Source organism: Haliaeetus albicilla, chromosome 4 (assembly GCF_947461875.1).
Source record: "Haliaeetus albicilla chromosome 4, bHalAlb1.1, whole genome shotgun sequence".
NCBI classification, from domain to species: Eukaryota; Metazoa; Chordata; class Aves; order Accipitriformes; family Accipitridae; genus Haliaeetus; species Haliaeetus albicilla.
The window spans coordinates 3,234,896-3,262,820 of NC_091486.1; the positions used below are offsets into that span (position 1 = coordinate 3,234,896).

At 38.0% G+C, this 27,925-nt stretch overlaps 1 protein-coding gene across 1 annotated transcript in view; it reads right to left on the reverse strand.

The window, feature by feature from the left end:
* Positions 1–27,925, reverse strand: part of EPC2 (enhancer of polycomb homolog 2) — a 51,140-nt gene that overhangs the window by 10,581 nt on the left and 12,634 nt on the right. Inside the window, exons 2-10 of the mRNA XM_069780735.1 lie at positions 21,800–21,959; positions 13,615–13,760; positions 10,132–10,338; positions 9,180–9,328; positions 8,782–8,914; positions 5,879–6,070; positions 5,507–5,596; positions 2,819–2,964; positions 2,376–2,719 (exon numbers count right to left, since the gene is read on the reverse strand). Coding sequence (XP_069636836.1) covers positions 2,376–2,719; positions 2,819–2,964; positions 5,507–5,596; positions 5,879–6,070; positions 8,782–8,914; positions 9,180–9,328; positions 10,132–10,338; positions 13,615–13,760; positions 21,800–21,959 — 1,567 coding nt within the window. The remainder of the gene's footprint in view (positions 1–2,375; positions 2,720–2,818; positions 2,965–5,506; positions 5,597–5,878; positions 6,071–8,781; positions 8,915–9,179; positions 9,329–10,131; positions 10,339–13,614; positions 13,761–21,799; positions 21,960–27,925) is intronic.

A 27,925-nucleotide genomic window follows, 5' to 3' on the forward strand; every position in this document is an offset into this window, starting at 1 on the left:
ACATTTTTAAAGTAAGTCTTTTTTTCTGTTTGTACAATGCCTAGCATTTGAGGAAATACCAGAGTAAGAGTTGCTTTATTAATACAAGTGAAAAATACAATGTAGAGGTAACTTTGAATATTCTTGTGCACCGAAAACCAAAGCAAGCAACTCCAAGTCTTCTCTAAACTAAAAAAAAAAAACAAACAATCAGTTTAAATCCTGTCATTGTTTCCTCTACAGGCAGCTTTATGCTTACAGGTAAGTGTGCTATAAAAATCAACTGATTTCAACTATCATCTCCCAAAGAGAATTACTTTGATAAATGCAGTGATAGTACCTGTGCTCATTTAATGCACAACCAGACTTTGACCAGCCCTTTTAAAATTTACTCCCTATTTACTAATGAGAAAAATCTAACAGCAGTGCCTCTTGCTGGCTCAGTTATTTGGTGAAGAATTCTGCTGTCTATTGCATCTGATCCTTTACCAGAATTACAGGATCTGTTTTGTAATTTAAATCTGGAAAGAAAAAGTTCTTCCATAACCATAAATTTCCCTGCATAATGTACTTCAACTACTGAGTGATCTCTATTCTAATCTAAATGTATTCTTCAGACGATTTCTAAAATTATGTAACAGAAGTTAATTACTGTTCCTCTACAATGTGGCTTAGATCCACCAGATTTGGTTTTATGCATTTTTTTAGGTAACAGTCTCTCCCATCATTAAAATACATACTTCTCTATTCTTTCCTTTACTCCTCTTTCCCTAACAGTGCAAATCCTGAAGTACATGAGTGCTAGTCCACATACACAATATCAGGTCTGTCATTAATTTGCCAGATAGCACCAACAATATAGGTTTTTTTACTCTTGTTGATGGTATTACCTGAATCAGGAAGGGCTGACTTTTTTTTTCCTCATGTATACACAGTTCCCTACCAAAACACCAGCCCCCCTTTCCCTGAATATACTACTTAAATACTCTTCTCATTTTTCTTTTCTTATTATGTGCCATCTTTCCTATAGCTACTGGAGTTCTCTTCCACTGCTGCAATCTTCATTTATACTAAAAAGCCAAGCATGGAGATTTCACAAATCTCTTCAACCTTTTTCCTTCACTCATTTCTTCATATACTATTAAAATCAGATATATTAGCTTCCATCCCAAAATATTCTCCTAGTTTTTCAGGTAGACTTTCCCTTGGGGGCAGGGAGGGAAAGCCTCCCCAGAGCAGAATTCAAAGCCTCAAAGCTTTACATCTAGCTAACCCCTAGACAATCAATTGATATTACTACATTATCATGAAAAATTCTACAGAAAAAATAATCAACTTAACCTATATCTTTTTAAGCAACTTTCCTTACCTTGGTGTCATCATACTTTATTCATGCAAATAGAAATCTTGCAGTATTACTTGCTCTTGTTATATAAAGAGCTACCAGCAAATTCTCCGTTGCTCCTTAAAGCTTATAGTCCATGTTTCACATCCTTAACTCTGACAAATAGTATTCCTTTCTATTTTCTGCATTTGCTTTAACAAGACTTCTCTTGATGCTTATCAATAATCCCATCACACAAAACTGCCCCTTTCTGCTACAGGTGCAACTCTCCAGACCTTCAAGTTCCTTACAAAAAAAAATTATACAAAATATAACCATAGCACATGTCTGTTCTCTTCATAAAGCAGAAATATATTCTTGTGCAAATCTTTGCATGAGAGAGAGAACAATATAAAGGTTGCAAAGACTATACTGAAAAGTAAGTTATAAAAGTACTAGGCTGGAATAAATATTCTGTGTTTATGTCAGTACTACACTGATGTTACTTAGTAAGATAATGCTCAGTCTTTTTGGATGCTTCCAGTGTCAAAATTTTTACTATGACAGGTATCAACAGAAAGTGCTGTTTTCAGACTTTTTCATGCCTGCTCAGTATACTTACTACTGGTTTTCTGAGATATTTTGGCAAGATTCAAAAAGAAAAACTCCAACAACAAAAATGACACACCCACACCTCCCGCCTCAAGAAGCCAGCTGCTTTTCTTTTGCATTTATAAAGAGCATCCGTCTCTCCTTAAACAAAGGTAGACCAATTAAAGTCTTTGAGACTCAATCATACCTAAGCAATTCTTAAATACAAGCAGAATCCCTCCTTTGAATAATGCACATTTAAGTCCAGCACTTAATCAAGATTCTGTTCAAACTGTAATAAAAGCAGGAGGAAGAGGACTGTTTGTGGAACGTTTCTGTATATTCTAAGAAATACAAAATAATTAGCTTGTATCTTTGGTTGAGGTACATGTCACTGCTGAAGAGCTTATCAGTCCACTCACAAGTAAAAACACTAGAATTCAATACTTCCAGTTCCAGAAGAATTCAAATCTTTGCCTACCTGATATGCCATTCTTGCTGGTGTTCAATAAAGCTACAGATGCTGCAGAAACTCTTTTATTATTCACAGTCTGCCCTGGTTTCCTTGAGGTACATTCTTCGCTATCACTGTCCTGTAGATTTAGTAGCCTTGGCTGAAAACACTGCAGTCGACATGATCTGATATTGCTTAGTATTTCAGAAAGGGACAGTCTGTTTTCACAACGTTTATTGGAAGCATTGGTCCGTGAAAAATTAGAAGAAAAGTCTAAAGTCTGGGAAGAGCTTGAAAAACTGTTCAGCATTTCTGGGTCAATCTGTCTCAAGACAGGATCATGTTCTGTGGATATTCGGTCCATTATAACCCTGATTAAAGAGAATGAAAAAAATGACGTTAGTTTAACTATCTTTCTAATACTTTTATCCTTTGAAAGGGAATGAAGAGTTAAAATGATGCAACTGTACCTTCCACCCCTGCCAATTCGTCTTCTTGCAAATCCTATACATCTCCTTGGAATTGTAAGGGTTGTAAGGCAATGCCTGAACCTCAGTTTGTCCAATTCTGCCAATTCTGAGTTTTCATATGAAGAATTAGTTTGGTCCAAACGAGGCTGTAAAGAAAAAAAAAAAAAAAAAAGGCAATTTTGCACTTAGAGTGTATACTTTGATTAGGTTACTACTAAGTGATTATCATGCACAGGCTACAGTATAGAAAATGCTGAAAATGCCCACAGAACTATCACTTGATTAATATGCTCAGATCATAAAAGAACTTGGAAGACTTATTTTTTTTTTAAAGATGAATTCATGAAGCGGAAAATCCTCTTTCCTTGATTAGTCATAATCTTAGATGCAACAACCAAAATACAGAACAAACTGGAAGTAATTCATTCCACCAAGAAGCACGTAAAACTGTCCTACTCGGACACCAGGCCATCTGGCCCAGTACCTCCTGTCTGATAATGGCTCTTCTGGTGATTCATCACAATATACAAAACACAGTGAGCAATTCTTTTCTTGTTACAGCCTCTGAGCCTCAGGCTCTTAGAAGCTGGAGGACTTCCTGCAGCCAAAGCTTCACCTTGGCTATGTTTTGTAATCAGTTGAGGACCTATCCTTACCCCGATTTTGCCTAATCCCACTAGTAAGGGTCAGTAGCATAAAAGTTTTTGTCTTTAAAAATGTGTTTATGAAAAATAATTGATACAAATACCTCAAAACTATATGTAGAACTCCAGTGCTAAGTATCATGCTACAGAAGAACACTTTTAGTACTTATTGTGACAAAGGAAACACCAAGAAGGCCTGTTCATCTATCAAGGATCCTGCTGAATCACCAGCTGTACAAAGTGACAACTCCCAACTCAGAAAGCTTGCAACCTAAGTGTGGTAATTTCAAAAGGGGTTCCTAAATTTGAAGTTTAATTTTACTCATGAAACATACGGCCACAGGTAACAGGCGCTGATCTGAATGGCCTTTGTTCCAATACACAGCATTCCATTACCGGATCTTGACAGTGTATTTTCTGTATCAACTTACCTTTAGGGCATTTTTATTACTCCATGAGTATCTTCGTTACTATTATGAACTCAAAACTGCATAATCTTTACAAGCAGAAATACTGTGTGCTGTCTGATATGTCTTATATGACAGGTTAATAAATATTCATTAAAATAATCAATTTTTGTCACCAGGTTAAATCTACAGCAACAGTAGTGCTGTAGATTCAATCAATTTGTTAAGAGTTAATCAAAACTCGAATGGCTTCAGTAGTTAAAAAAAAAACAACAACCAAAACTAAAAGGCTAACATTGAGGTTGTTAACTAACCTGCTTCTAAACAGAAATAGAAAAGTAACAGAAAAGAATGAAAATACAAGTTTTCAGTTGTCTCAACTTCTTTTTGCAAAGGAGTTAAATCACAGGCTAAGGAAAAAAAAATAAGATAAAATCCAAGCAACAGAGAAGCTTCAGCTAACTCTCTGGAGCAAAGCAGAAAAGGTGACTAGATTACCAATCAACAGGTAAAAAAAAGAAGTCACCTGAACTGGAAGAACAAGTTAAGAGGCCACACAAAAAACAGATGGCACACAGAGAAGTATAATCTTTACCCACTAATAAATCTCTAAAAGAAGAGTAGTTAAAAATAACTACATATTCTTCGAAAGATCAAGCTGTCTGTGGTATTCTGGAAGTGACTACAACACAGCAGGACACTGCAAAGCAGGCACAGGAGCAGGCACCAGCCCACATCTGACCTGCGCAAAGAACTTTCAGTACAACTTGTGGGAAATGCCCATGCTACAATTTGAGTATTCTGGAGGATGTCTGGGCTTCTGAAACGGCCTACCTAGTGACTAACTGACTTCTCTGTAAGTGGCTTTAAAAGCTACACAATTACACAATTATTTTGCCATGTAACTTCATTCTTCCAGCAGGAAGCAAGCAAAAAAACCGCAGACCCATTATAGTGTTGTGTTGCCTTTCTCGGTCCTCTGCAGCCTAAAGCTCCCCATCTATAAGCACATGCTTGGTAAAAAAATTTCACTGTCAGTGGTTCTGAGATGATGACAGGACATCTATAATTAGTCTCTGTCCTCTGCACATTCTTGCAATTGCAACCTAATGTTTCTCAGTATATCTACAGTTTGTGCTGATTTAAAAAGAAAATTTTGACTTAACTATATGAAAACACTCCTCAATACATTAAACCCCTCTGCTTCAACAGCAAACTCTACTCCATGCCCCAGTAGGATGTCTCAGCAGGTCTGAGAACTGGGACAACCAGTATCTAACTCTAACAAGCTCTACAAGCTGCGAAGAAAGATGTGCTAAGAAAACTGAGGAGGACAAAAAACCCCATCTCTCCCTTCTTAGCAGTGGCTAAATTAGTCTGAAGGCAACACATTATATTACCTTCAGGTAATCACAGAAGAACAGTACAATGAGAACGATTCTCGTGAAGACTGAAAATCATTGTATTTGGATTCACCAAATCATTAAAGCGTTGGTGGTGAAAGTGGGAACAGAAGAACTATTACATTAGCACTATGCCAATCTCAATTTAAAAACAAACAAAAAAACAACAAAAAACCCAAAACACAACAACATCACAAAAACCACCACACTAAATCCAACAACAGATAGTCTTACAGCATAATACTGGCATCCTGCTCTTCTCCTGAAAGCACAAGGTCCATCAGGATCATTTTCTTCTTCTGCTTCTGATACTGGTGAGGGTACCTAGACCAGAAAGCAAAGTCATTCTTCCAACTGCCACGTTTATATAATTTTTTTAATTTATTATACAAGTTTATATAATATGAACTGCCACTTTCATATATTAAATGCAAGCTTCTCTGAAGCATAGCTTAGAAGAAGAAAACTAACTCACAGTTTATGCAATTATCTTTTATATATCCGCTGTCCAACAGAGTTAATCTCCATCTCAAGCTAGACTGGCCAAATTACAGGCAACTGAATTTTCTGCCTTCTGTACACTGAGATTTTGTAACAGAGTGTTACCTGTGGGAACTCGTCTTCATCTGAACTGTGGAAGTCATACTGTTTAATATCACTCTTGTTGATAACAGGCAAGGGCTCAGCAGAGGGCTGTTGAGGAGTTACTACACACTCTATTTTAGGTTTCTTTAGATACTTCTTCTTTTGACGTACAACATCTGACACCTCCTCCTTTAGAGACGAATGATGAGGATGCTGTTAGGGAGAAAAACAAAAAATTAAAAAAATAATAATTAACCTTTCCTCTTCTCATGCCTTAAAGGCATAACCGCTTATCTTCCAAAGCCTCTCAACACACAGCATCTGCAGACTGTTTCAGACACATAATGCAAAATTTATTCAAAACATTAAAAAACCCAGAACTTTACCTCTGATCGTCTTTATGGGTATTTATTCACAAACAAACTGAAAGCTTTCAAGCCACATGACTACCAAAGAGGTTCTTTGCTTTGCAGTACACTCAGTGTATCATAATTGGAAATCCTATTCCAATTATTTTCCAAAATCTCAGTTTTCTCCTGCAAGCATTTTCAACTTTCTGAACTGCTCAGATATGTTCAAAACAAATGATCTAACTTGTTTCATGTTGCTCAGTTTGTATTTTTGAAAAGATGTAATGTTACTCAGTTTTGCTATTTAAGATTTTGCTAACATAAACCCTCTGTAGTAAGCAACTCCACCAATCTTAAACTGTTCACTTGACCACAAGTGCTATTAAACTTCAAAGGCTTTAAATTAAAAGGAAGATTACTTCACTTGCAAAATTCTCAGTTACAAGTAAAAATCAGTGCAGTTTTGAAAAAGCGTCTAAATTCTCCCCCCAAACTGAAACTAACTCCAGTAACGGAGCTCAGCTTCACAACTGGAGATGAGAAACACAAGGCATAATAAGGAGATTGCTGAGGGAAAGCCAAGGCGAAGGGTCTGTGTTACATCAATCCCATGACCAGTAGATGTCGCGGGTGCTAAATACAAATTCCAAAAGGCCTTCCACTCCCCAGCCTTACATCCAAGCATTTTGTAACAACTAGTATTTCAGGTTATTTCTCAAAAACACATTTTAATTCAAAGGCAGGTGCATTTTTTTTTCCCTGTCACATTAACAGTGGAACATCAGGTCTTATCCTTTTTCCATACTGTACTCAGTTCAGTGAGCTTCACTATAATGATGACATTAAAATGGCTTGCAGTGGAAACTTGTGTTTTGGTTTGTTTATTCTAAAACACGACCATCTAGGATTTATGTTTTAAAGGAAAGACAGCTCCTAAAAAGCACAAGATACTTATGGCTTAAGGAACAATTAAAGGAAACACAGTATGAAGAAGTAGAAACAAGACAAGTAGAACAACCATTTGTAATAATACAATTATGCTAAGATTGGAAGCAGTTAATTTTGCAATTAATGCCCATATTAACTGGGGAAAAAAAAAAAACCCAACACAAAAAAAAGCCCAACCAACCTTACTCCTAAGTAGTCCTTTCAAAACCATTAACCCAAGATGGATATATTTGCCAGTACTGCTGGTTGTAGGGTAAACTGCTTATGACTGTACTACTATCTTTCATTTAATTCTACTGGAACCACACATCACCAGAACCAACAAATACAGTTAACCATGACTAACTAGAATCCTCTGGAAAAAAGTATTTCAATTCTCTTCTGCACAGATGTAGACCGTCCTTGTAGGAAGATCATAATGAATATACAAAACATTACGATCCTATTCAGTACTGGATCTGAACAGTGACAGAAGATACAGAGTTCCGTTTGATGTTGGGTTTGTTTTGGGGGGTTTTTTGGTGGGGTTTTTTTTGAGTGGAATACGTTTCTTCATGAGGCAAGAAAAAAGAAAACCATTCAAGTTTAATACTTCTAGCTATGGATTATTCTTACACTACTACTTCTCCAGATGTTACTAATCAGGTCAGTTATAAAAATAAAACTAGATCCAACGGGTTTCTGTACAGATCAAAAAAAAAGTAAAGGAAGACTTTGTCAAAGTAGCGTTAAGTACAGCATTCCACAACTTTACTAGTTTTAGAAAGACAAAGTAACTAGTGTGTGTCACACACCAACTCAACTCTTGCATCCTTTTGCACTCATGCTCTCAGAGCAGCCTTCCATCCCTCTGCAGAAACTAAGGGTTCCCAAATTTACCCACTCTTTCCTCCACCTTCTTATGTTTGCTACTTACCTAATACTGAGGGCCAAGAAATGGCAGATACAAACATGCCTACTCAGTATCACTGAGAAGCGTACAGCCTTCAGTAATAACAAACTACTACAAATTCCAGCAAGTGTTTTTTAAAACATTAGTTGCTTGCAACTTTTTTCAGCTGTCAACAAGATATAACAGTTGCATTCTTGTGCCTGGAAATGCTACTAATCAAAGATTACTTAAACAGTTCAGGGTAGTTTCTAGAATCCTTTGGCATTCTAGCTGTAATTCAGTAAAATCCCATATTTTCAGGACTATCTTTGCACTCAGGGCCAGTCAGTACTCATGGACAACCCTATCAGAAAAATTCAAAGCTCTCATCTCCCTTTAAAGGGAGAAAGAAAAATAATTTACTATACTTTGCAATCTCATGGTGGTCCTGATGTTCACTTAACATGTTCATGCTTACATCACCTTACAACAAAAGAGACAGAACTGAGAAGGAAAACGAAGATTACTACTGTGCTGTTATTTACAGAAAGAAACAGCAATGCTAGCCAATCATCTTAAAACTTAGGTGGGAAAGACAACAAACGTTCAACTGTAAACAAACATAGCAGTCTCCTTGTCTCCTACCTTCAAGTATGGCAGCCTCCTACTCAGTTTTCCAATGCAAACATCTTCTGGGCATCTCCAAAAGAATGATGAAACTGGTAACAAGAGACTTGCAGCAGAAGAAAGCTTACCTTAACTTTACATTCTTGAACTTTGTGATGATTTCCATTATGAAGAGTGGATGGAGTTGTGCTCATCTCTTTTTCAGGTCTATTAAGCTTCACTTCATTGAGGATTTCACCTCCATAATCACCCAAATGGTACCTCAAAAAACACAGTTAAAAATATAATACTGCATTTCCACTGGGAAATGTTTAAAAGACACAAAACAGGCAAACAGCCTGCATAAAACCCTTCTGTTTTAGCTTCTGAAGTTTATGGTGCTATGTAAGTCTTCAGCCATGCATGTGTGCAGAAGACTAGCATCCATACAGAAATAAATTACGGGAGGTGTTTTCAAACCTATTTGATGAAAATTAAAACCTTGGTGTTATAAATTACTTCTTACAGATATAATTTGCAATTTTACCTTTTCTCAACAACTTCTAATGTTAAATGCAATAGCTCGCGCTTTGTTTTCTCTCTTCTCTTAATCATCTCCAAAATTGTTATGGCTCTGCTAAACTCTCTTCTTAATTTCAACATCTTCTCGTAAGACGCTTCATCATTCTTTCGATTCTATTGAAAGATTGAACAAATTTTAAGTCAAAAGCAAAACCTGTGAGGCATAGATAGCAAAAAAAGTTACATAATGCTGCTGCAAGTGAGAATCATATGAGTACACTTAGAAGCAGCTTTTCCTAAAGCATAACCTACCTAATTGGTAAACAAAGCCACAAAAGAACAAACAAAACCCAACTTTTAAGAGTAAGCTGAAAAACTTTTCTGCCATTTCCCCCCATGCTTTGTTTGCTCAGATTCCATATCAACCCAGTGGAAGTTTGTCAGAACAAGGAATTCAAGACTTGGTTCCTAAAACACTTTTCCCACCTTGATTCTGCACACAATAAGGTTGTGTACACATGTGTACAAAGCTGATGCAAAATACTGAGTAATTACAGATTTCCTAGTTCAAATCAATTCATGCTACAAATACAAAACCTGAACCATTTACTCCATGGCAAATGGAAGATTGTTTCCCCCTCTCACAGAAAGGGAAGTTTGTAACACAGCAAGTCCCACTGCTGCTTGTTTATGTGCCAATACCTATAAATCACCCTTTGAGCTTCAGCTTCCTAGAAAATGGACAGACTGTAAATTGTCTATAGAGAACCAATGGATTACACATTGACTACATCATTCAGCAGGTTTGAAATTTAGCTGGGTCATCCAATATTGCAACTATTAATAGAGACAATCAGATTACTAACTGTGGATACTGTAGGACAGATACTGCAAGATACTGGATAGGAATCTAAGCGATTCCTATCACTGCAGGATTTAAAATGACAAATTTAAAACAGTGAAGTTTGACAAGTTACCTTTCTTGTCTGCATCTTCTCAGTTCTCCTCCGGAAGGCAACGTAAGGGTCATTGTTGGTGGAGCCATCCCTCTTTTCTTGTTTAATTTGCGGGATGAGAGATGGCCCTCTGCAATTCTTACGCTTTCTTACCCAGTAGTCATATACAGCCTTAATAAGGTAGTCATCCTCATTTAGCAGCAATTTAGCTTCCTGAAGTGTTACAAGCTAAAAGAGAAAATTCAAAAGGTGCAGTTGAGATGGGGGTGGGGTGGTGGTGCAGGGAGAAAGTCACTGCACATTCACATCTCTTGTACACATAAACCTGATTCTTTTCTAGCACAGGAGAGTAAAGAGAGGAAAAAATATTGATCTAAATTGAAGTACTTAAGCCACCAGTTGGTCTTCCTAAGTTAAATATATAGTTCTCAACTTTTCTGAACCATCATCATCATCATCTCAAACTTTCATACAATAGTCTAGAACTTCCATCAATTTTTCATGAAATCTGAAAACACTGTTTGAAACAATTACAAGCACAGGATATAAATAACTTACTACAATCTGCAGTTCATTATTTGGGAATCACTTTAATTTGACAACTTTTTTTCTAAAAAAAAAGAAGTTTCTTATTCGTTAGCCATTATTAATGTATGATTCTTTGCAGTTCAATGTTGATTCCCCTAGAAGGTATTTTACTTTAGGCAGATATATTCTGAAGTAAACTAGTTTCTTAATTTTTCCCCAAAAATGTTTGTGATAGAAAAGGATAATGACCATCCCTGTTTATTACAGCCCAGAGACACAAAGACAATCACTTCTTAGGTAAGTTATTTCAGTAGAAGGTAGTTAAACACAGGTAATTAAATCATAACCTTTTTTTTTCCTTTTTATGTTCAGCTTTTCATATGGAAATCAGACTCTAAATCAATGCAAAACCCATCACTGACTAACCAGTACATTAGTTTAACGTGCTCATATCATCTTAAACCCCTTCATTAAATAAAAAGATAATAGTATCTCTAGTATACTTAAAACAGAAGTTGTACAGCACTTCATCTTCCCCATAATTTGAAAAATACCAACTGAACAACTTATATCAGCCATTTTGCAACATGTCAATCTATGTTAAATCTCGTCCCTAAGTTAGGATACGCAGAAAAAGAAACAATATATTTCAGAAAAATAAGGATATCCTAAGTGTAACCACTGCTAGTATACAAGTGCTAATTCCAGCCAGAATAGAATAAAACCCTTGCAATCTACAGTAGAATTAGAAAAACACTGAACTGTTTTTAAAAGAAAGAAAGAAAAAAAAAAGTCACTAATCCCTCTGTGCTTATGACCTCATTCAGCATTAAAACAATAGTTTTGCCTCTTTTCTACCTAGAACACACATTAGCCTGGTTAATCAAACACACATACTCACCAGCATACCCTATCTATATGTAAAAGTTGATATGATTGTGTGTGTAGCTAATACACAACTTAAACATCATTCCATCACTGTGAATATTGCTTAAAAATAATTTCAGTCTTGTTTGTCTTTTGTTCCCTTTTTTCCATTAACATATTTCTTAAAAAAAAAAAAAAATTTAAAATCGACTCTGCCTTTAGTGTACTGCTGGAAAAGTTAAATTTTGACCCTGCTTGCTTGTTTTTGCAAGTACCACCAGCAACATGGATGTAGAGTCCCTGTATTCCTTGCTTAAATAAGGTTATCGAAATGCCCAAGAGGAATGTCTGGAACCCTCTCCTTGGCGAGGAAGGCATTCCCACCAGCATCCTTTTACATTTCAGAAGTAAGTCATATAAACTCTTCAGTGAATTGTGTAGTAGTCCCAAGCAAGATTCAAGAGCATTATAATCCCATGTGGGGAAGGAATCTGCCAGGCAGCCAAACTTCTTTCCTTCCCAGGCTCCAATAACCTGCAAGATTTGTTTTTATCTTACCATTCCTAACACAGAGCTCAGGACAGAGCTACTCAACATCAGCTGAAAATTTTCTGTAGCCCAAAAGCAGGACAAGAAGCATGAACACACACAACACAATCCCTGAAGTTAGGCAGAAAATCCTATGCAGGAAGTCCCATAGAAATTTCATCCACAAAGGGGGATTTCTCCTTACATACCTTACCTTCAAGGGGGAGCCTATGTTATAAGAATCAATTACAATGCTTCATGTACACATAAGATCTTTTCTGTCATGGATTTCCTTAAATAAGCACTTTCTGGTTCAAAATACTCTTCACCTCTGTAATGCTTCAGTGTTATTTACATTTAAGGGAAAGACAAAGGGGCGGATGCCCACAGAGAAAAACCCATATTCTTATTTTATTTTAGGAAAACATCTTTCAGTTCTTGAATTTAACTTCATTTCTCAAGCAATAAAAGATGAAACCAGCATAAGAAGGATGCAAATTAATCTTGAAAAGTGATAACCAGAACTGTTTTAACTGAAAGCCAAAACAGGGGTATCTATCTACATCAAAGCTCTGAGAGATCCAAGTATCACATGTTCAACAAGCATCATCCAATGTACTCTGCCATGTTTTTCTTCACAACCCACCTTCTTAGCACAGTAAGAGAACTTTACCTAATCCTTGTTAAAGTTGCTCTAAGATGTAGCGAATACAACATTTTGGCCTCTTAACACGTAGCATTGAACTAAACCAGGTTAAGTAACCGAGGCAGAGCTACAGATCCTGCAATGGATTTTTCACTCCTGAAAAACATCCATCTCGCTGAGAAATAACCCCACCTATTTCAGACTTGCCTTTCAGAAACTGACCCTTCAGATGTAATTTTCAAGTAATGTTTTTGGCTTTAAGACCCTTGTCCAGACACTGGCCTCCTGGAAGGCCTCAGGAGTTATTAAGTTCCTTTAAGTTCCATTGAACTAATAAGATACTGGTACCCTTCTGATAAAATAAGTAATTCACAGCACATGCTTGCTTCTAAAGCAAGGAAACCAGCCTCTAAGTCTGAACTGGAGTATAACTTACTTTCTTGCATCTGTGCAGTTTCTACTACAAGAGCCCAATATTAACAAATGCTTTGCTTCACTGTCTATGCTTCTAAGTTTCTAACCTTCAAACATCAACTGAAGTCAATGTCCACTAGTACCAAGTGAAACAAAGAATTTGGATTCTCATGTATGCTTATAGCCAAACTTATACACCTGCCCATCACCACAAGCTTCTTCCACACCAACACAGGTAAAACAAGATGTTGTAAGCTGTCTTCTCTATTACATTGTGGTCAGGAATTAAAATTTAAAAACAGCTCCCCACAACCAGCCCCCAAAAGCTCCCTCCCCACCTGTTTTTTTTAAGTTACCAATACTGACAATAAGAGACAGCAATGCGATTTCTGTATGACTGCAGACTCGCACAAACACACTTACCCTGTTAGTAGGAAATAAAACAAAAGCCACCCACAACCACCCCACCAGAAAACTCAGAAATCAAAAAGCCTCAGTGATTTCTTAACACAGTACAATACCTGACTAGAACTGGCTTTTTCAAGTCTGTCAACCATTATTTCAAACTGCAACGGCTTGATTTCCATCTTCCGATTTAGTCTGTTCAGTAAGGTTTCATCCTCGGAGTCCATATCATAATCTGGCTGTTCGTTGTCCAGATTAAAGGCTGAAACAAAAACATACACACACAAAAGAAAAAAATTGAAATGCTTGGTAAATAACATGCTATGGAAATATAGAAGCATGCATCTGACAATCAGATATCAAAAACAATCTATAAAATTTCAGATTAGCACATCTCTGCTATAACACTTTCATTATACTAAAAAGTTTCCCTATGTAATAGCTGCAAGACAGTAGTTAGAAGTTGCTTGCCTCTGACTTCCAATATGAGCGGAATCAAAGCAGTTTTGTTTTATTTCAAGTAACTTGAAAGGGTGACAGGAAAAAAGCTTTATTTTAAAAAATTACCACAGAGGCACAGAAACTTTAATATACCTTTGCAAAACAAGAGCAAAAATGCTTCTTAATGCTGTTAAAATACATCTCCTCCAGAATATCATGGTAAGATTCTTAACAATTAAAATAATTTTCAATCAAACCCCAGACTTGGGAGAAAAAGCACTTAACACTGATGTTTCACAAGAATTTCATTTGCCCACTTCTAAATAGTTCAACAAACTTAGAGTCTTAAAATACTTAATAGACTAGACTTTTTCCTTCTTTCTTTTTCTTTATATAACTGTGTGACAAACTGTAAAAATGCTACACCAATCCTGTGGGAATTGTTACTTTTTCTCCAAAACCAACTCAACTCTAGATGTAGAACCTGAGTATTCCTCCATACACCCCAAACAGGAATTTCCCAACTTTACAGCAAAGCTCACATACTTATTACAGATTGTGCTATTCATTTTCCATAATTAGACAAAGTTTCTGGTCCTACTAAAAGCAGAAGTTATCGATCAGGTAACATAGCAGAAACTAAATTTTACTACAAGTACGAGCAAATTGCATACAACAGCAAGATTCTTAACCTGAAATGGTAATTGTACCTAATAAAACCTTGAAGAGGTGAAACACTAACTACAACACTCCAAATAATTCAATCAACAAGTTACTGGATTAACAGCAGTGAAGGCTTGTTGAAATACATTCTATTCTTACTAGACAAATAGCACTATCTTATCTTTATGCTCTTAACTCATGGCTATATCTGACCACTAACTTAAAGAAAACCTCTGCTACTGAGCTTCCCTGTGTGCTTTGAGAGGACCTTAAAACAAAAACTTGGAAGACCAGGAAAGACCAGGAACAAAAGAAAAACACTAAAAAAAAAAATCTTTAAAGCAAATTATAGTATTTTCACTTCCACGGTCTAACCAGTCAACAAACAGGTGGTAGGTAGCATATTCTTTCCATATCTCAGATTAGCCCAAGACCACTCTGTATTCCAATGCAATAAATTAGCTAAACCACTACCAGCATTTAATCTATTTGGCTATGCATGGAAACTCAGTCAGATACAGCTGAGAAGTGCTAATAGGCAGTCCCTTACCATTTTCAGCTGCAAACTGCTACCTCCCAGGGGAGACAGTGCTCAACTGTACTAACTGACAAGAACACTTGGTCAGAAGGCTTCTCTGGCCTAACACACACACCCACTGTAAACATACTATAAAAATTATTTCAAGAAGAAATTAATAATATTGCACTGTAACTATGTATTAAGTGGAATTATTAATAATATTAATTCAATAATACAGGTTGCATGGCAACTTTATTTAAGACATTGTCATTGGGCACACGACCCACAGCTCTCCCTCTAACAATTAACAACTGTATATTAGACTTAAAAACTACAGCTTACAACACTGGATCCTGCTTCTCCAGTGGCAGTCTGTAAGAATAAAAAGTTTTGAGATAAAAACTGACCAGATTTTTTTTTTAAATTCATAGTTTATAGAACTGCATTAAAAACATCACCAGGCAGGACTACGCACTTGAGAGAAAAGAAAGATTGTTACAGTACCTGGTGTGACTGCCACACAATCCTGTTCAAAAAGCTGAACAGCCAGCGACTAGCCAAGTATCAATGAACCAGCTGCCAAGTATCAGTGCTGGACTCAATGAAACCAGTCTGCTACATATCACCTTCAGCTCCTGCAAGCTTTGCTCCAGCTTCTCCTGTGTGGTCCCAGCACAGCCCCCTGGGAGCACAGAGTGTTGGCACCAACAGCACATCACATCAGCCATACACTGAAATGGGGTGAACTGTCCCACCTGAGCTGTAACCCTCACACTCCTTAACTCCACTCCACTTTCCAACACTGGAAAAAGCTTCTCATACAGCACTGACCACTGTTCAAATGTGGACCGAGTATGCCTGACTCCACCTGTTATACACTGGAGTTTCAAAACTCTTCAGAGCTCTCCCAGGCAAGTCCAACCACGGCAGCTCATACTTCTGCTCCTGCAGAATGATGCCCGATATTGCACCTCCCCTTCACTACAACCTGTAATTTGATGACCTCTTATGCATAAACTGCTACTTTCACCAGAAAGGAAACTGCAAGTTTCCCCCACCCTAAGACCATCCCCAGCACCTACAAAACTACTGCAGTTCCTCATGTACACTGTGAAATCACATTCAAACAACTCTGCTCAAGGAAGGTGGCCAAGATTTTCTAGATCAGATATTCCCAGTTCTCCTAACAATAAAGCAGGTCTCTCTACTCCAAAAAAAACAGGTGTTTAACCATGTTCTCACAGATGACATGAGAATGCACAGAAATCCATTGAAGTCCAGAAAAGGCACTGCTTGTTTAGCCTCAGACAGATGTTGATCTTACTCCAAAATAAAGTCAACCTATTACCTGTCAGTACATAATTCAGTAATCCCCTGCAAACAAAATGTTTCCAGTCAATCTTTCTAACTCAGAATATCCGTGAGCAGCAGGATCCCTATAACAGGGAAGACATGATGCTGTTTGCCTGTAAACTGTAAGCCGTGCCAGTAAACTTGCCTTCATTTCCACAATGAGGAAAGAAAAGTCACTGGAAGTTCTTGAACCATGCACCTTCCTGAACCACCTTTCAGAACAAAATCAGACACGCTCAAGTGAGATATAACTAGCAGAAGACACTAAGACTAGCAAGAAGAAAAGAAAAAGCCCAACAATTCCATCAACAAGCAACTTAAAAGACCAACCATCCTCAGGAATGCATTATGAATATTAGTGATACGAAGATGAGATCTCCATTTCAAAGAGAGAAGGCACATTACTGCACTGCCAGCATCTAAAGGGACCCTATGGTGCACCTCAGCTGAAAGCAGGGGAGTCCCTCCCTTTCACTGCTCACTGTTAGCAAGTTGAACCAGTTTGCAGAGGCATCCAGTAAGCATTGGGACCAGCTGAAGGCACACAGGGGTATATGCAACCAGAAGTGGAACAGGGAAGAAAAGTGGAATCTCCCCTTCTGGCTGTTATATTGGTTCATCTGCCCCTGTGAACCACTGGCTAGGTAACATGTCAAGTGCACCCCACTTCATACATAGCACTAAATTATTTGCTGATAAAACATCAGCTATCTTAGCAGTCATTCTGAGACTTCATGAATAACAAATGAAGTGCTGAAAAACTGGAAAATGGAAAAAAACATAATCATTAAAAAAACAAACCCCAAAATTACACCCTGCACTTCAACTCTACAAAAATATTTTGACAAATAGTCAAAATTACTAGATTAAAGGTATCCAACATGTACCTGCCAGGAACAAGTTACACCGAATAAATCCAGTCTCATTTTCTTCTACAAAAAGGCATCGGTACTGTGAGAACAGTAGTAGCCCTTGTCACATACCCTGCTTTTCATATCTGCTAGCAATGCTTTTCTTTTGCTAGCAATGCTTACCATGCTCTTTGTCATGACCTGTAGTTATCAATATAGCACACTTTCAAAGAAAGGGGGTTTACACAGAGGCTGCAGGTTAATGACACTGAAGTAATGGAAGCAATACTTGCATTCCACCTCCTGTTTCAGTGCAGACAGGAAGGCCACAAAGTCTCAGCAGCCTGTGGAGGTCTACAAGTCTCAGAAAATGCAAGGCTATCACTCTTCCTTTAACTGCTGCATGCAATCATGAGGAGTTAATCAACCCCAAGCTGGCTCGTCATAGCTCTGAGACACTCATGGAAGCGTCCTCCTTCCCTGAAGGTTCCTCCATCACCGCACTTTGAAACACACTTTCAGTGACATCCTTAACCACCAGTTTTCTTCTTTTCCCAAGCACAGAGTGAACTGTACTGGTTCCAGAAAAAAAAGCCATTTTTCATCCTGGAGTTGGCCTATAGTATGGCACCTTGCTGGCTTCAAAAGCCATCACAAGACACAGGTGGTTTATGTGCTGTGTGATGTAACTATCCATCACCGCCCTCTGCTTCTGCCCCTGCCAGAGCAACAGATGCAACTGTTCATTCACGCCTGCAAGAATTAGTGACGAACTGGACTCAGCCACAGAAAGCACTGTATTTCAGATGACCTGCTACTAGTTAAGTGTTTTAAGAACAACCAATCTGCTAGTTCATGTAATTAAAAATGGATCATCTATATCCCTTCCTCCAGGCAATTCCTGGGCGATTCTTGTGATTGACTGATGAATCTAGTCTTCCCACTCCAAAACTTCGGCATTTCTCCACATTGCATGTTTCTACAGTGCACTGTTGGACAGGGCGCCCGTGATCCTACCAGTAAAATTTACCTCATATGAATGCTCAGAACTCGTTGGCTCACTAATTGCTGTTGCAAAACCAACATCCTAGTTTACATCCTCTGCCACTTTAACCACTCCGGATGGCACTACCTGTCAGAGGGATTTGCTTTTGTTTACTTGAGCTCCCCTGGGAACCGAGTTTAGACTAACTTGCAGAAGTGGTATTTGTTTTTAAGTTAAGTTACCTTAAATTGGGTTTAACTTAACTAAATTAACTAATTTCATTTAGCTAACTAAATTAAGGCTGTGGTTCCACAGTCACTTTAAGCTGACATGGGTGTGAGTTACCACCAAAACAAGCAGTTCCACCAGCTTCCCTCCCCAGCAAGCCACGTTCCTACCACCTTGCTTGTGCCAACACAAGCAATCATGCAATGAGCCAAGACAGAAAACTGATAAATATGGAGGTTCACCTAACCAAAAAACGAAAGATAAGCTTTCTACCAGATCACCTGCCAGACTTAGCTCACCCATGAACACAACTGCCACCAGAAAGGCACTGGCAGTAAGAAAGGAGTGGGCAGTGCTCATCCTGATGGCAGCAGATACCACTGTGCTGACCAAGGGCAAATGAAGAACCACATCATGGTAATTATATCCAAAGTAGTAACAAAGCAGCAAAACACCACCTCAATGGCAAGTCTGCAGCACCCAACTGGAACAGAGCTTCCAGCCCTCCCTGCCTGCACCGGAATGCCTCACTTGGGGAGGGATCATGCAAGTACATGTTTTACATACCCAGGCTGCAAGCCCGCAGCCTGAGCAGATCCTGCTACAGCATCCTCTAAAAATGCAGAGCACACAACAAATAAAAAATGGCCAACTCTTAATTATGTGAAATGCACACACTTAAAGAGTGACTAGAGGTCATCCCACACAACTTAATGAAGATTATTTGACCTATATTTGAACAATATGACTGCGTTACTTACAATAAAACATTTGTTTAGTATCATTACCCTTTATATACACACATAGGTAAAATATATTTATATGCACAGAAAGTATTTTTTGCTCCATTCTTATTGTTTTTGTTAGGGACACTAATTTTCTTACATCCACTTAGCTGTAATTCCAGCATAGGTACAAGTGCACTAACTTATTCTCTTTGCTGCATATTAATAACCTACAATACATCACCATGTTACTGAAACTACGAACTTTCTTGGAAAATAATTAAGCATACTGGAATAGTTAGAGAAGTTCAAGGCTTTTGTTTTATATTCAGTTCAAAGTCACCTGAGATGGTGTTGCCTAGGTCAACTAAGACCTGGAACCATGCTTATTCATGAACTCCATGCCTCACAAAGAAACTCACTTTTCTCTGCTTGGAACCACTGGTCTAAATAAAAAAAAAATTATAGTGGTAAAGTTTAATATTAAAATCCTTGGCTACCAGACAAAGAGCAAAACATAATTTGCTAGAAATAACCACCAGTAAGTATGGATTACAGTACGTGGCCTCTTGGCATCTATCAGTTTACATAACTTCCCTGGCCAAAGTAAGTATTGTTGCTCTTTGTGCTTTTAGCATTAAAACAGATTTCTAAGCAGTTTATGTAGGATAAAGCTGCCTTGTATCACACCTACTCCAACCAGAATATGTGGGAAAAATTATCTTGGAGCAGTATCTGATGTTTATCTTCAGCTCAAATACCTTCTGTAATTCTGTCCAGAAAGACTGAGAGTCTCAACAAGACAAAGAACATTTTGGCATAATATATTTAACACTTTTAGACATGTTTATTAACAATATTTACAGTGTTTCTGGCAACATCCAACAAAGAAAAGAATAAAATACATTCCTCATTCAGCAGCTTCATTTCAGTTATTTCAGCCTGCCTTACTTGCAGGTTTGTTTCTTCTACTAAGGGGAAAAGTACTTAATCAATTTTCTTTACCTCATTTCTCACCTTACCAGTATGATCCCTAGTGTATCACAGAGGATCTTGAGCATGTTATTTCCAGAAATGTATTATTTTGTAAGTGCATGGAAAAAATGGGAGAGTTCACCATGTTGGTGAGAAATGATGGCAAGGATCCTCAATATACAGCTGGGTTTGGGCTTAAGAATCTTTGCCTAACTTCAATTTCAGTTATGTCTATAAGCAGAAGACGCACTAACAGAAAATGCTTTCTCTGCTCAAATCCACATGCAGATCAACGGCCTCTTGTTGAGGTAGCTGGAAAAAAGTGCCTGAGGAACGGATTATCAACATGCTCTGCCTGGCAAGATGAAGTTCAGTAAGATCGATACTGTTCACACAAACCCCAAAACTAATAATTGAGGACAACATTCCTGTTCAAGGTGCTTTAGCACACCCTTGTCAATAGCCTTTCCAATACGACTAAGAACCAAAAACATAAATGAGTGATGAGCCAACTCTTCTCTGCAGAGACCAAGGACTGAGTCTGTGCTTTACCGTAAGGACTAACGAGCCCCTGCAATGATTGAATCTAAGGTTTTGCTACAAAGATAACTCCTGGGAGAAGTCCAAGTCACAAAATAACCCCCTAGAACCACATGCTGCAAAGGACAAACATGGTTTGGGTACCAAGGAACACCTGAACTATAAATGTGTGTCACTTGCCGACAGAACTTCAACTAAAAAAGTGTTAAAATTGATCCAGAGACCACTATAACCAAGTACAACTTTAGATTAATTAATTAGATCTTTTAAGATATAGGAAGCTACTCTCACGCAACAGAATACTTCCTTTTATCTATAAAATACGCTTAGAGTTCCCTACAGAAAGGGAAGTCTCTACAGGTTTAGCAAAACGCAGAGGAATAATAACTGTTACCCATAGCACCGAATAAATCCGTGATATAATGAATAGCTTGAACTCCACTGTTACCACAGTTGAAACTGAACGTTCAAGAACTGTATTACGAACAGTCAAATGAAGGCTGATCTCATTACAAAAACCCTTCTGTTCTACTGATCTCCATTTATCTAGGGCTTTTGAGTTAAAAGGCATTCCAGACTCATTCAGTGAGCAAGACAACCCCTCTTCCACTCCCTGCATTAGTATAAGCAACTAGGAGGCAGCCAGGCTAGTTCAGTTATTCCTTCTTAGAAATACGAGGGGAAAAAAGAAAAAAAAAAAAAAGAATGGCTTTATCAGCAATACAGGATGACCAACAGACAGAATAAGGCTTGCCAGCTACTGTACACAGACATACAGTATCATCACTGAGCCCATAAACAAATACAGCAGGAAAAACCTCACATTTACCTTCAACATTAAATTCTTCCACAACTTGAGAAGACATACTGGAATTTACATATATAAATCCCCCTTGGATTTTTGAGTCTTCCCACTTTCTGAATATTGTAGCAACTTTGTCCTCAAGATTGTCTGAAGATTACTCAATTTAAATAAAGGCGGAGGGGGGGAAGGAACAAAACCAAAATTTGTTAACTTACGTTGAATGTGAATGAACTGCTTTGGTTGCTTAAATTCTCCTTTATACAAACGATTGTAATAGTTGACATTGCTCTCCGCTTCAGGGACTGGGATAACCATGCTCTCTTTCTTTTCTCTGAAAACTTGTTGTGCTGAGATAGCCCGTTGCAAATGATGTTCCTGCAAGAGGAAAAATTAAGAGTTAATTTATTTAGGTATCAGCATATAGACGTGCATACAGAGATAGTCATCCTTTTCTCTCACTGTTTTCCTGGTGTTCTACAGGAGACCCAGATAAAAGAGTTGAGGCTTTACTATATTTTAGAGGACAGCAGGATGCTTGCTTCTATGTTGGTGACAGGAGATGTCTTCTCCATCACTTAGTATACCGTGGGGTTCCTAACCAATAGGAATCTTAGAGCTCCAGCGAATGTAAGGCAAGCCTACAAACATATGAAGAGAGCCCTTTGTTCAGACAATAGCACACCTTCTACCAGACTGGGAAAAAGTCAAACATTCAAACTACAGAAAATAACCTTAGTAGAAAATTAGGCCTGATATAAGCCAAATTCATCAAAACCTGTCATTGAGAAAATCTACACAAGATCATTTAACAGATGCATAGCAAGTCCTTTAAAGTATTATAAGCAACAGATTCAAATCAAAAGAATAGCTAATTTCATCATTCCTGTCTACCCAGCAATTCTGACTGGCTTGCTTTCTTTAGAAGTTGAGCTAGTTAAGAGCAACAGAAAGAGTAGTCCTCACAGAATAACACTTGAAAAGCATGGACTCCCTAAACAGGTATCACTTCATTTTATTCTTACAGGACAGGAGACAATTGCTACAGAATCATTTAAAGTAAAACACAGATCACAAGTGTATTAATTTACAAAGATTTTTTCACACATAATTTTATTAGTTAACCCAGTGAAACTCATCTACTGCTGCAAGTTAGCACTAACCTGTGGCTTTTCTCTCACAGATTTTTCATCAATACTCGTGTTAAACTTTGGCAGAGAAAACCAGTACAAATGCAGTATTCTGCTTCACGCTACCATCTACGTATCATTTCAGTGCAGCCTGCAGAACACTTGATATGAATTGACTGGCAAGAAGAGGAGCCTGTCTGGCAGACTGTCAGATGACCTTTGCCTACTCCAGAGGCTTCAGGTTATCCTCTAGCCATTCCCACACACCTCACTGCTACAAAGAGTATTTGTTCTGAATGAGGGGTGGGGGGGAGAGAACAAAAACAAAAACCAAAAAAACTTTGCTAGCCTGTCTCCTTCCTTTGGTTTTCTGGGGTACCCCTCCCCACAATTAACACCAGTGACTATCCTGCCTCACAAGAGGCCAGGCATCAACACCACAAACAGGAGAACCAGCCAGCATTTCAATAACTCGATTGCAATGCAGTCTGGCATACACGGTGGTCTTTTGCACTGAGATTCTGTGCTACACACTTGGTAAATTCTCTCAAGAATAGGCTTTCTTCCTCTTTAATTCTACAGAACATTATTTAAAAAAAGGGTAATGAATGAAAGCAAATCTTTAAAAATATGTAAATTATATTTAAGAAATTATTCCCTCTTAAATATTAAGATCTTGCAGAAACGCAAATAACACAATTTCTGCAAAATTAGAATATAACAAATCAGTGACTGGAAGAGCAGCTTTGGGAATCTCCTGTAGCAGATGAAGCAACATTAAATCAAACTATCAGGCTCCCAAGTGAATGCTATTAGAATTAAGACAAGCATGCAATCAGATATCTGGTGTGATCTGCTTGAGTTACTACATACTGGGTAAATCTGTCACTCCACCATTAAAATGTGTCTTGGAGAGCTTCACAGTGCCAAGTAGGTAATTCAACTAAAATAAAATTTGTTTCATTACTGTGTTGCTTTCAACTGATGTCCCTAGAGTTGTCTCCTAACAGTTAACACCACAGTACACAGAAGTTCCACAGAAACGCTGTTAGGAAGGACTTGTGGAGGTTATTTGTTCAACTCCAACTTGAAGACGATTATCTCCAACACAAGGTAGGTCAGACATGACTTTTTCAAGTCCTGAAAACCTCTGGTTTCCACAGCCCCTCTAAGTAACCTGTTTCAGTGACGTACTAACCCTCTTTTTCTAGAAGTAACAAGAGCAGTTCCCTCACCTTCTCCTCAGAGTAGCTACAGTCTAAGCTTTTACCCACTCTGGCAGCCCACTGACAGATTATCTTCCGGTTTCTCAACATCTTTGAGAAATTTGGGGAAAGCAGAGTAACATGAAAGAGCACTCCAAGAGCAGCCTCACCCCTGACAAGCAGAGGAGCATCACAACTTCCCTGTCTGGTTGCCACATTCGTCCTAGCATAGCCCCAGTCTACAGCATGCGTTAGACACACAGTGTGCGCACACTGCTGGCCCATCACCTGGTCCTTTCTTTCCATCCGTGCTGCTCATCAGCCAGGCAGTTCCCTGCCCGTATCGATGCACAGCATTATTCTTCTGCCCCAGGTACAGAAGCTGTGCACTTCTAACTCAACTTCGTTGCAGCTGGGCCGGTCCTGGAGTTTCTCAGCATCCACAAAGATGGACGCTCCACCGTTGGAAAGCCAACCACTCCTCCTAATGTAGGATCATTGACAAATGTGCTGAGGATGCATTCCTTACACAGCCCACCAACTGAAGCTGACCAACTTATAGCTCCCCACCGCAGCCCCAAAATAAAACAAACCCAGACATTCTTCTAAAATGGGATTAAATAACTTGTAGAGAAGCCACTCTAGTCCACAGTGGCCTAAGTGATGAATGGGTAAATAAGGTTTAACTTTCAGAAAAAGTGAAGAAGGACATGCAGCAACCAAAATTCAAAACATCTTTTGGCTTCACAGCCCATTACACAGTGCAGATGAATAATTCAGATTCTCAGTTTTTGTAACACTGCTAGTAAGCATACAAAGAGTTCCCAAGGAAAATCTGACAATAGGTGTTAGTACTCACTTTACTATAAAAAGCCTTCAAGCATAACACAGCTTTCAAACAGAAAAGTCTTAACGCTATTATTGTCACTCATCAAACAGTAGAGCTCCAACAGAGATAGATAAGCTATGTAATTTTTAAAATGGCGGGGGGAAGATGTTCTTTCTGCTGAACGTGAAGTTAAGGAAAATATAAATTTTAACTCCCGGAACAGTTCTGTTTAAACAAACTTTTAAGACTTTTATATGAAAGTTGGTCTAATTAAATGGCTTTATTAAACCTGAAAAAGCATTTTTAAAGATAGATTTAGTAACTGGTATACCAATACACTTTTTGTCTATTTTTCACCTTTTCTTATGGTTTTGAAAGACGTACACCATATTTTAACTTGTACTTCATTCTGAAGTAGGGGAGATAAGATCTCATACCGAATGACTGAACATTAGAGGAAACAGTGATGATGGCAAACAGAACATGCTGCCATGGGAATAAAAAGGACTACCTGTCAAAGAGTTATTACCCACTAATTCCTTAAAAAGCACATCCAAACCTTTCTCACTAGTATGACTAAAAAATTTCAAACAAATACAGTTTAGATCGGACTATTTCTTCAATTAACAGCATAACAGAATTAGAAATATCTAAATGTTTAGTAAATGTAATAATGCTGCTTTAGCATATTTACGCATTAAAAAAAATTATTCTCCAAGTGAAAGGTTCATCTCTCTTGACAGACCTCAGCCATGTAGGTACATTCACTGTACAAAAACCATACTGACTACAGTTTACAGCAAATTGCTCAAGTCACTGGCTTTATATAATCCACTATGTCTTCTTGGTGTAGGCAGCCTGTCCTGCCAGCATGAATCCACTCATTCTGTGCGGAGCAGCACAGAAGAGTACACTGCACCTAGCAGTCTCACACCACCACCTTTGAAGATCCAATCCAAATGACTTGACAGCCATTCACAACAAGGTTGACAGAGAGAATAAGTATCAGCTTTAGTCCAGAACAAGACTTGAAATAATGCCTCTGAACCCACACTGAGACACTGCAAACCTTGCTTTAATTTTTCCTCAGAGGGGAAAACCAAAAAATCCTACAACACTGGTACCTAAAAATACTTAGCTTTGGTTGCACACGTTCAGAACCAGGCTCAAAGCCCAAATCAGAGCAAGGTACCTTCACTGCTATGTCCTTTCACCCCTGAAATACCACAGGTTTCACGTGCTCTATCAGGGAGTTTCTTCACTATGAAAAAACAGTTCAAAAATAGTAATAAGTCAACAGGTAATATTCTCCTAAAGACTTAGTTAAACTTTAAGGGAAACAGTGATTGATACTGAACATTATTTTTACCCATTAGAAACGTATTTGCCAATATACTCCCTTTCATCCTGTTGCTGCAAAACAGAGCACTTGGATCCTACAGACCAGTTTGGTTTTTTCTTATCCTTTAAGTTACCTGTTGCCACCCCCCAGAGTAATCTCTCTGAAACAGAGTTCATCATACCTTAAATAAGCGTGCTATTTTTTTGGATGAACATGGTTGGAGATGCCTATGATTGAATACCGTCTTCACACTGAAAAGCTGATCTGTCTTAATTATGAAACTGCAATGAGCAGTCCCATATTGGGTACAGACACCCTAGGAGACGAACCTTTAGGACTAAACATATCTGTTCCCTTCTTCATTCCTTAAAACTATAGCATACAAGCGATGCTACAACTCTGTAAAAGGTTATTTCACCACTTTTATTCACTTACTAATATTTACATTTACCCTGTGAGGTAGAAAGTAATGAAACATATTACAGTTTACGGTGACACTATTTCAGAAAAGAATTTCCTCTTTGCCAGTCCTTTCACAACAGAGCTTCAGGTGACACAATTTACATTAGATATTTGCAACATTGTAGACTTGAACGAAAGAAGTATCTTGACAAATATAGCGAGACTTAAGGGAAACAAAACATAACATACCACAGCTTAACTGTTAAAATCCACCCTGTTAACAAGATAGATGGCTTTAACCCCACAGCACTCCACTGTAAGTACGATGGAAGAGAGAAGTGAATTTAACAGCTTTACCTACTCAAAATAAGCTATTTCTAGGACAACTTAGGGTCAGCCTTCCAATCCACCTGCAATCCAGAACAGAATTAAAGCAAAGAAAACAAGGAAAACTTACTAAAGCCTAGAGAACCTATTTGCTTAAATTTATATTCAAATTAGGAAATACAAATTAATTTACATTTTTATATTTAATATGGAGATTCAGAAACAAAAAGTATAGCATTTTAATCTGAAATGTGCAGACTCATCTTGCAAAGTCTCAACCACAGCTAGCAACACCTGTTGCCAACACTTACAGAAAAAAGTGTCACGAAGCTCAAAAGCTACTTTGATCAAAAGCCTCTCCCCTTCTAAGCCACAGCCCTATCTACTCCCTCTTTGCACACACACAGAGTGGTTTTTATAAAAGATTTCCAAGATAAAAGTGTAAACTCAAGTACCATCTTCTGCTTTCTTCTGCGGTTAACCCTTTCAATCTCTAACTGCCAGAAAAAAAACCATGGCCAATAAATATTTATCCTCCTTAGTGCAGAAAGAGCTTGATATTTTCTACCAAGAAGGATTCATTTGTCTCCACAACACCAAAAGGATGAACCTCTCCTTGAGCTGTTAGTAGCTTACTGGCAAAGCTGCCCCCCCCCTTTTTTTTTAAAGAGATGCCTGAACATGTCAACTTAGTATAAACAAAATTATGACTAATTACCTGAAGTATGATTGACTTCTTGCCTTAACATTATCATAACTGAAAGCAGATATATGCAGCTGAAAGGCTTAAGAGGGGAAACAAAAAAAAAAAGGGGGGGGGGACACATACCTACAGACTTGTTTTCCTTTCTTTCCCATCCCTCTGCCCTGGGATGGAAAACAGTTAACTGAAATAAGGAGTCACACATAGAGCAGGAAACCTGTCTGTGCACCACAGCAATTTTCAGCCTTGAGACAGCAATGAGTATCTTAGGAGAAACTCATTGCTTCATTTCCAATTTATTTTGAAAAGCAAATATTTTAGTGAATTAGCAAAGCTGATCTTATATTTTTTCTACTGATCCAATGGAGAACTAATCTATTCAGTAATCGGAACTGTTTCCTCATGC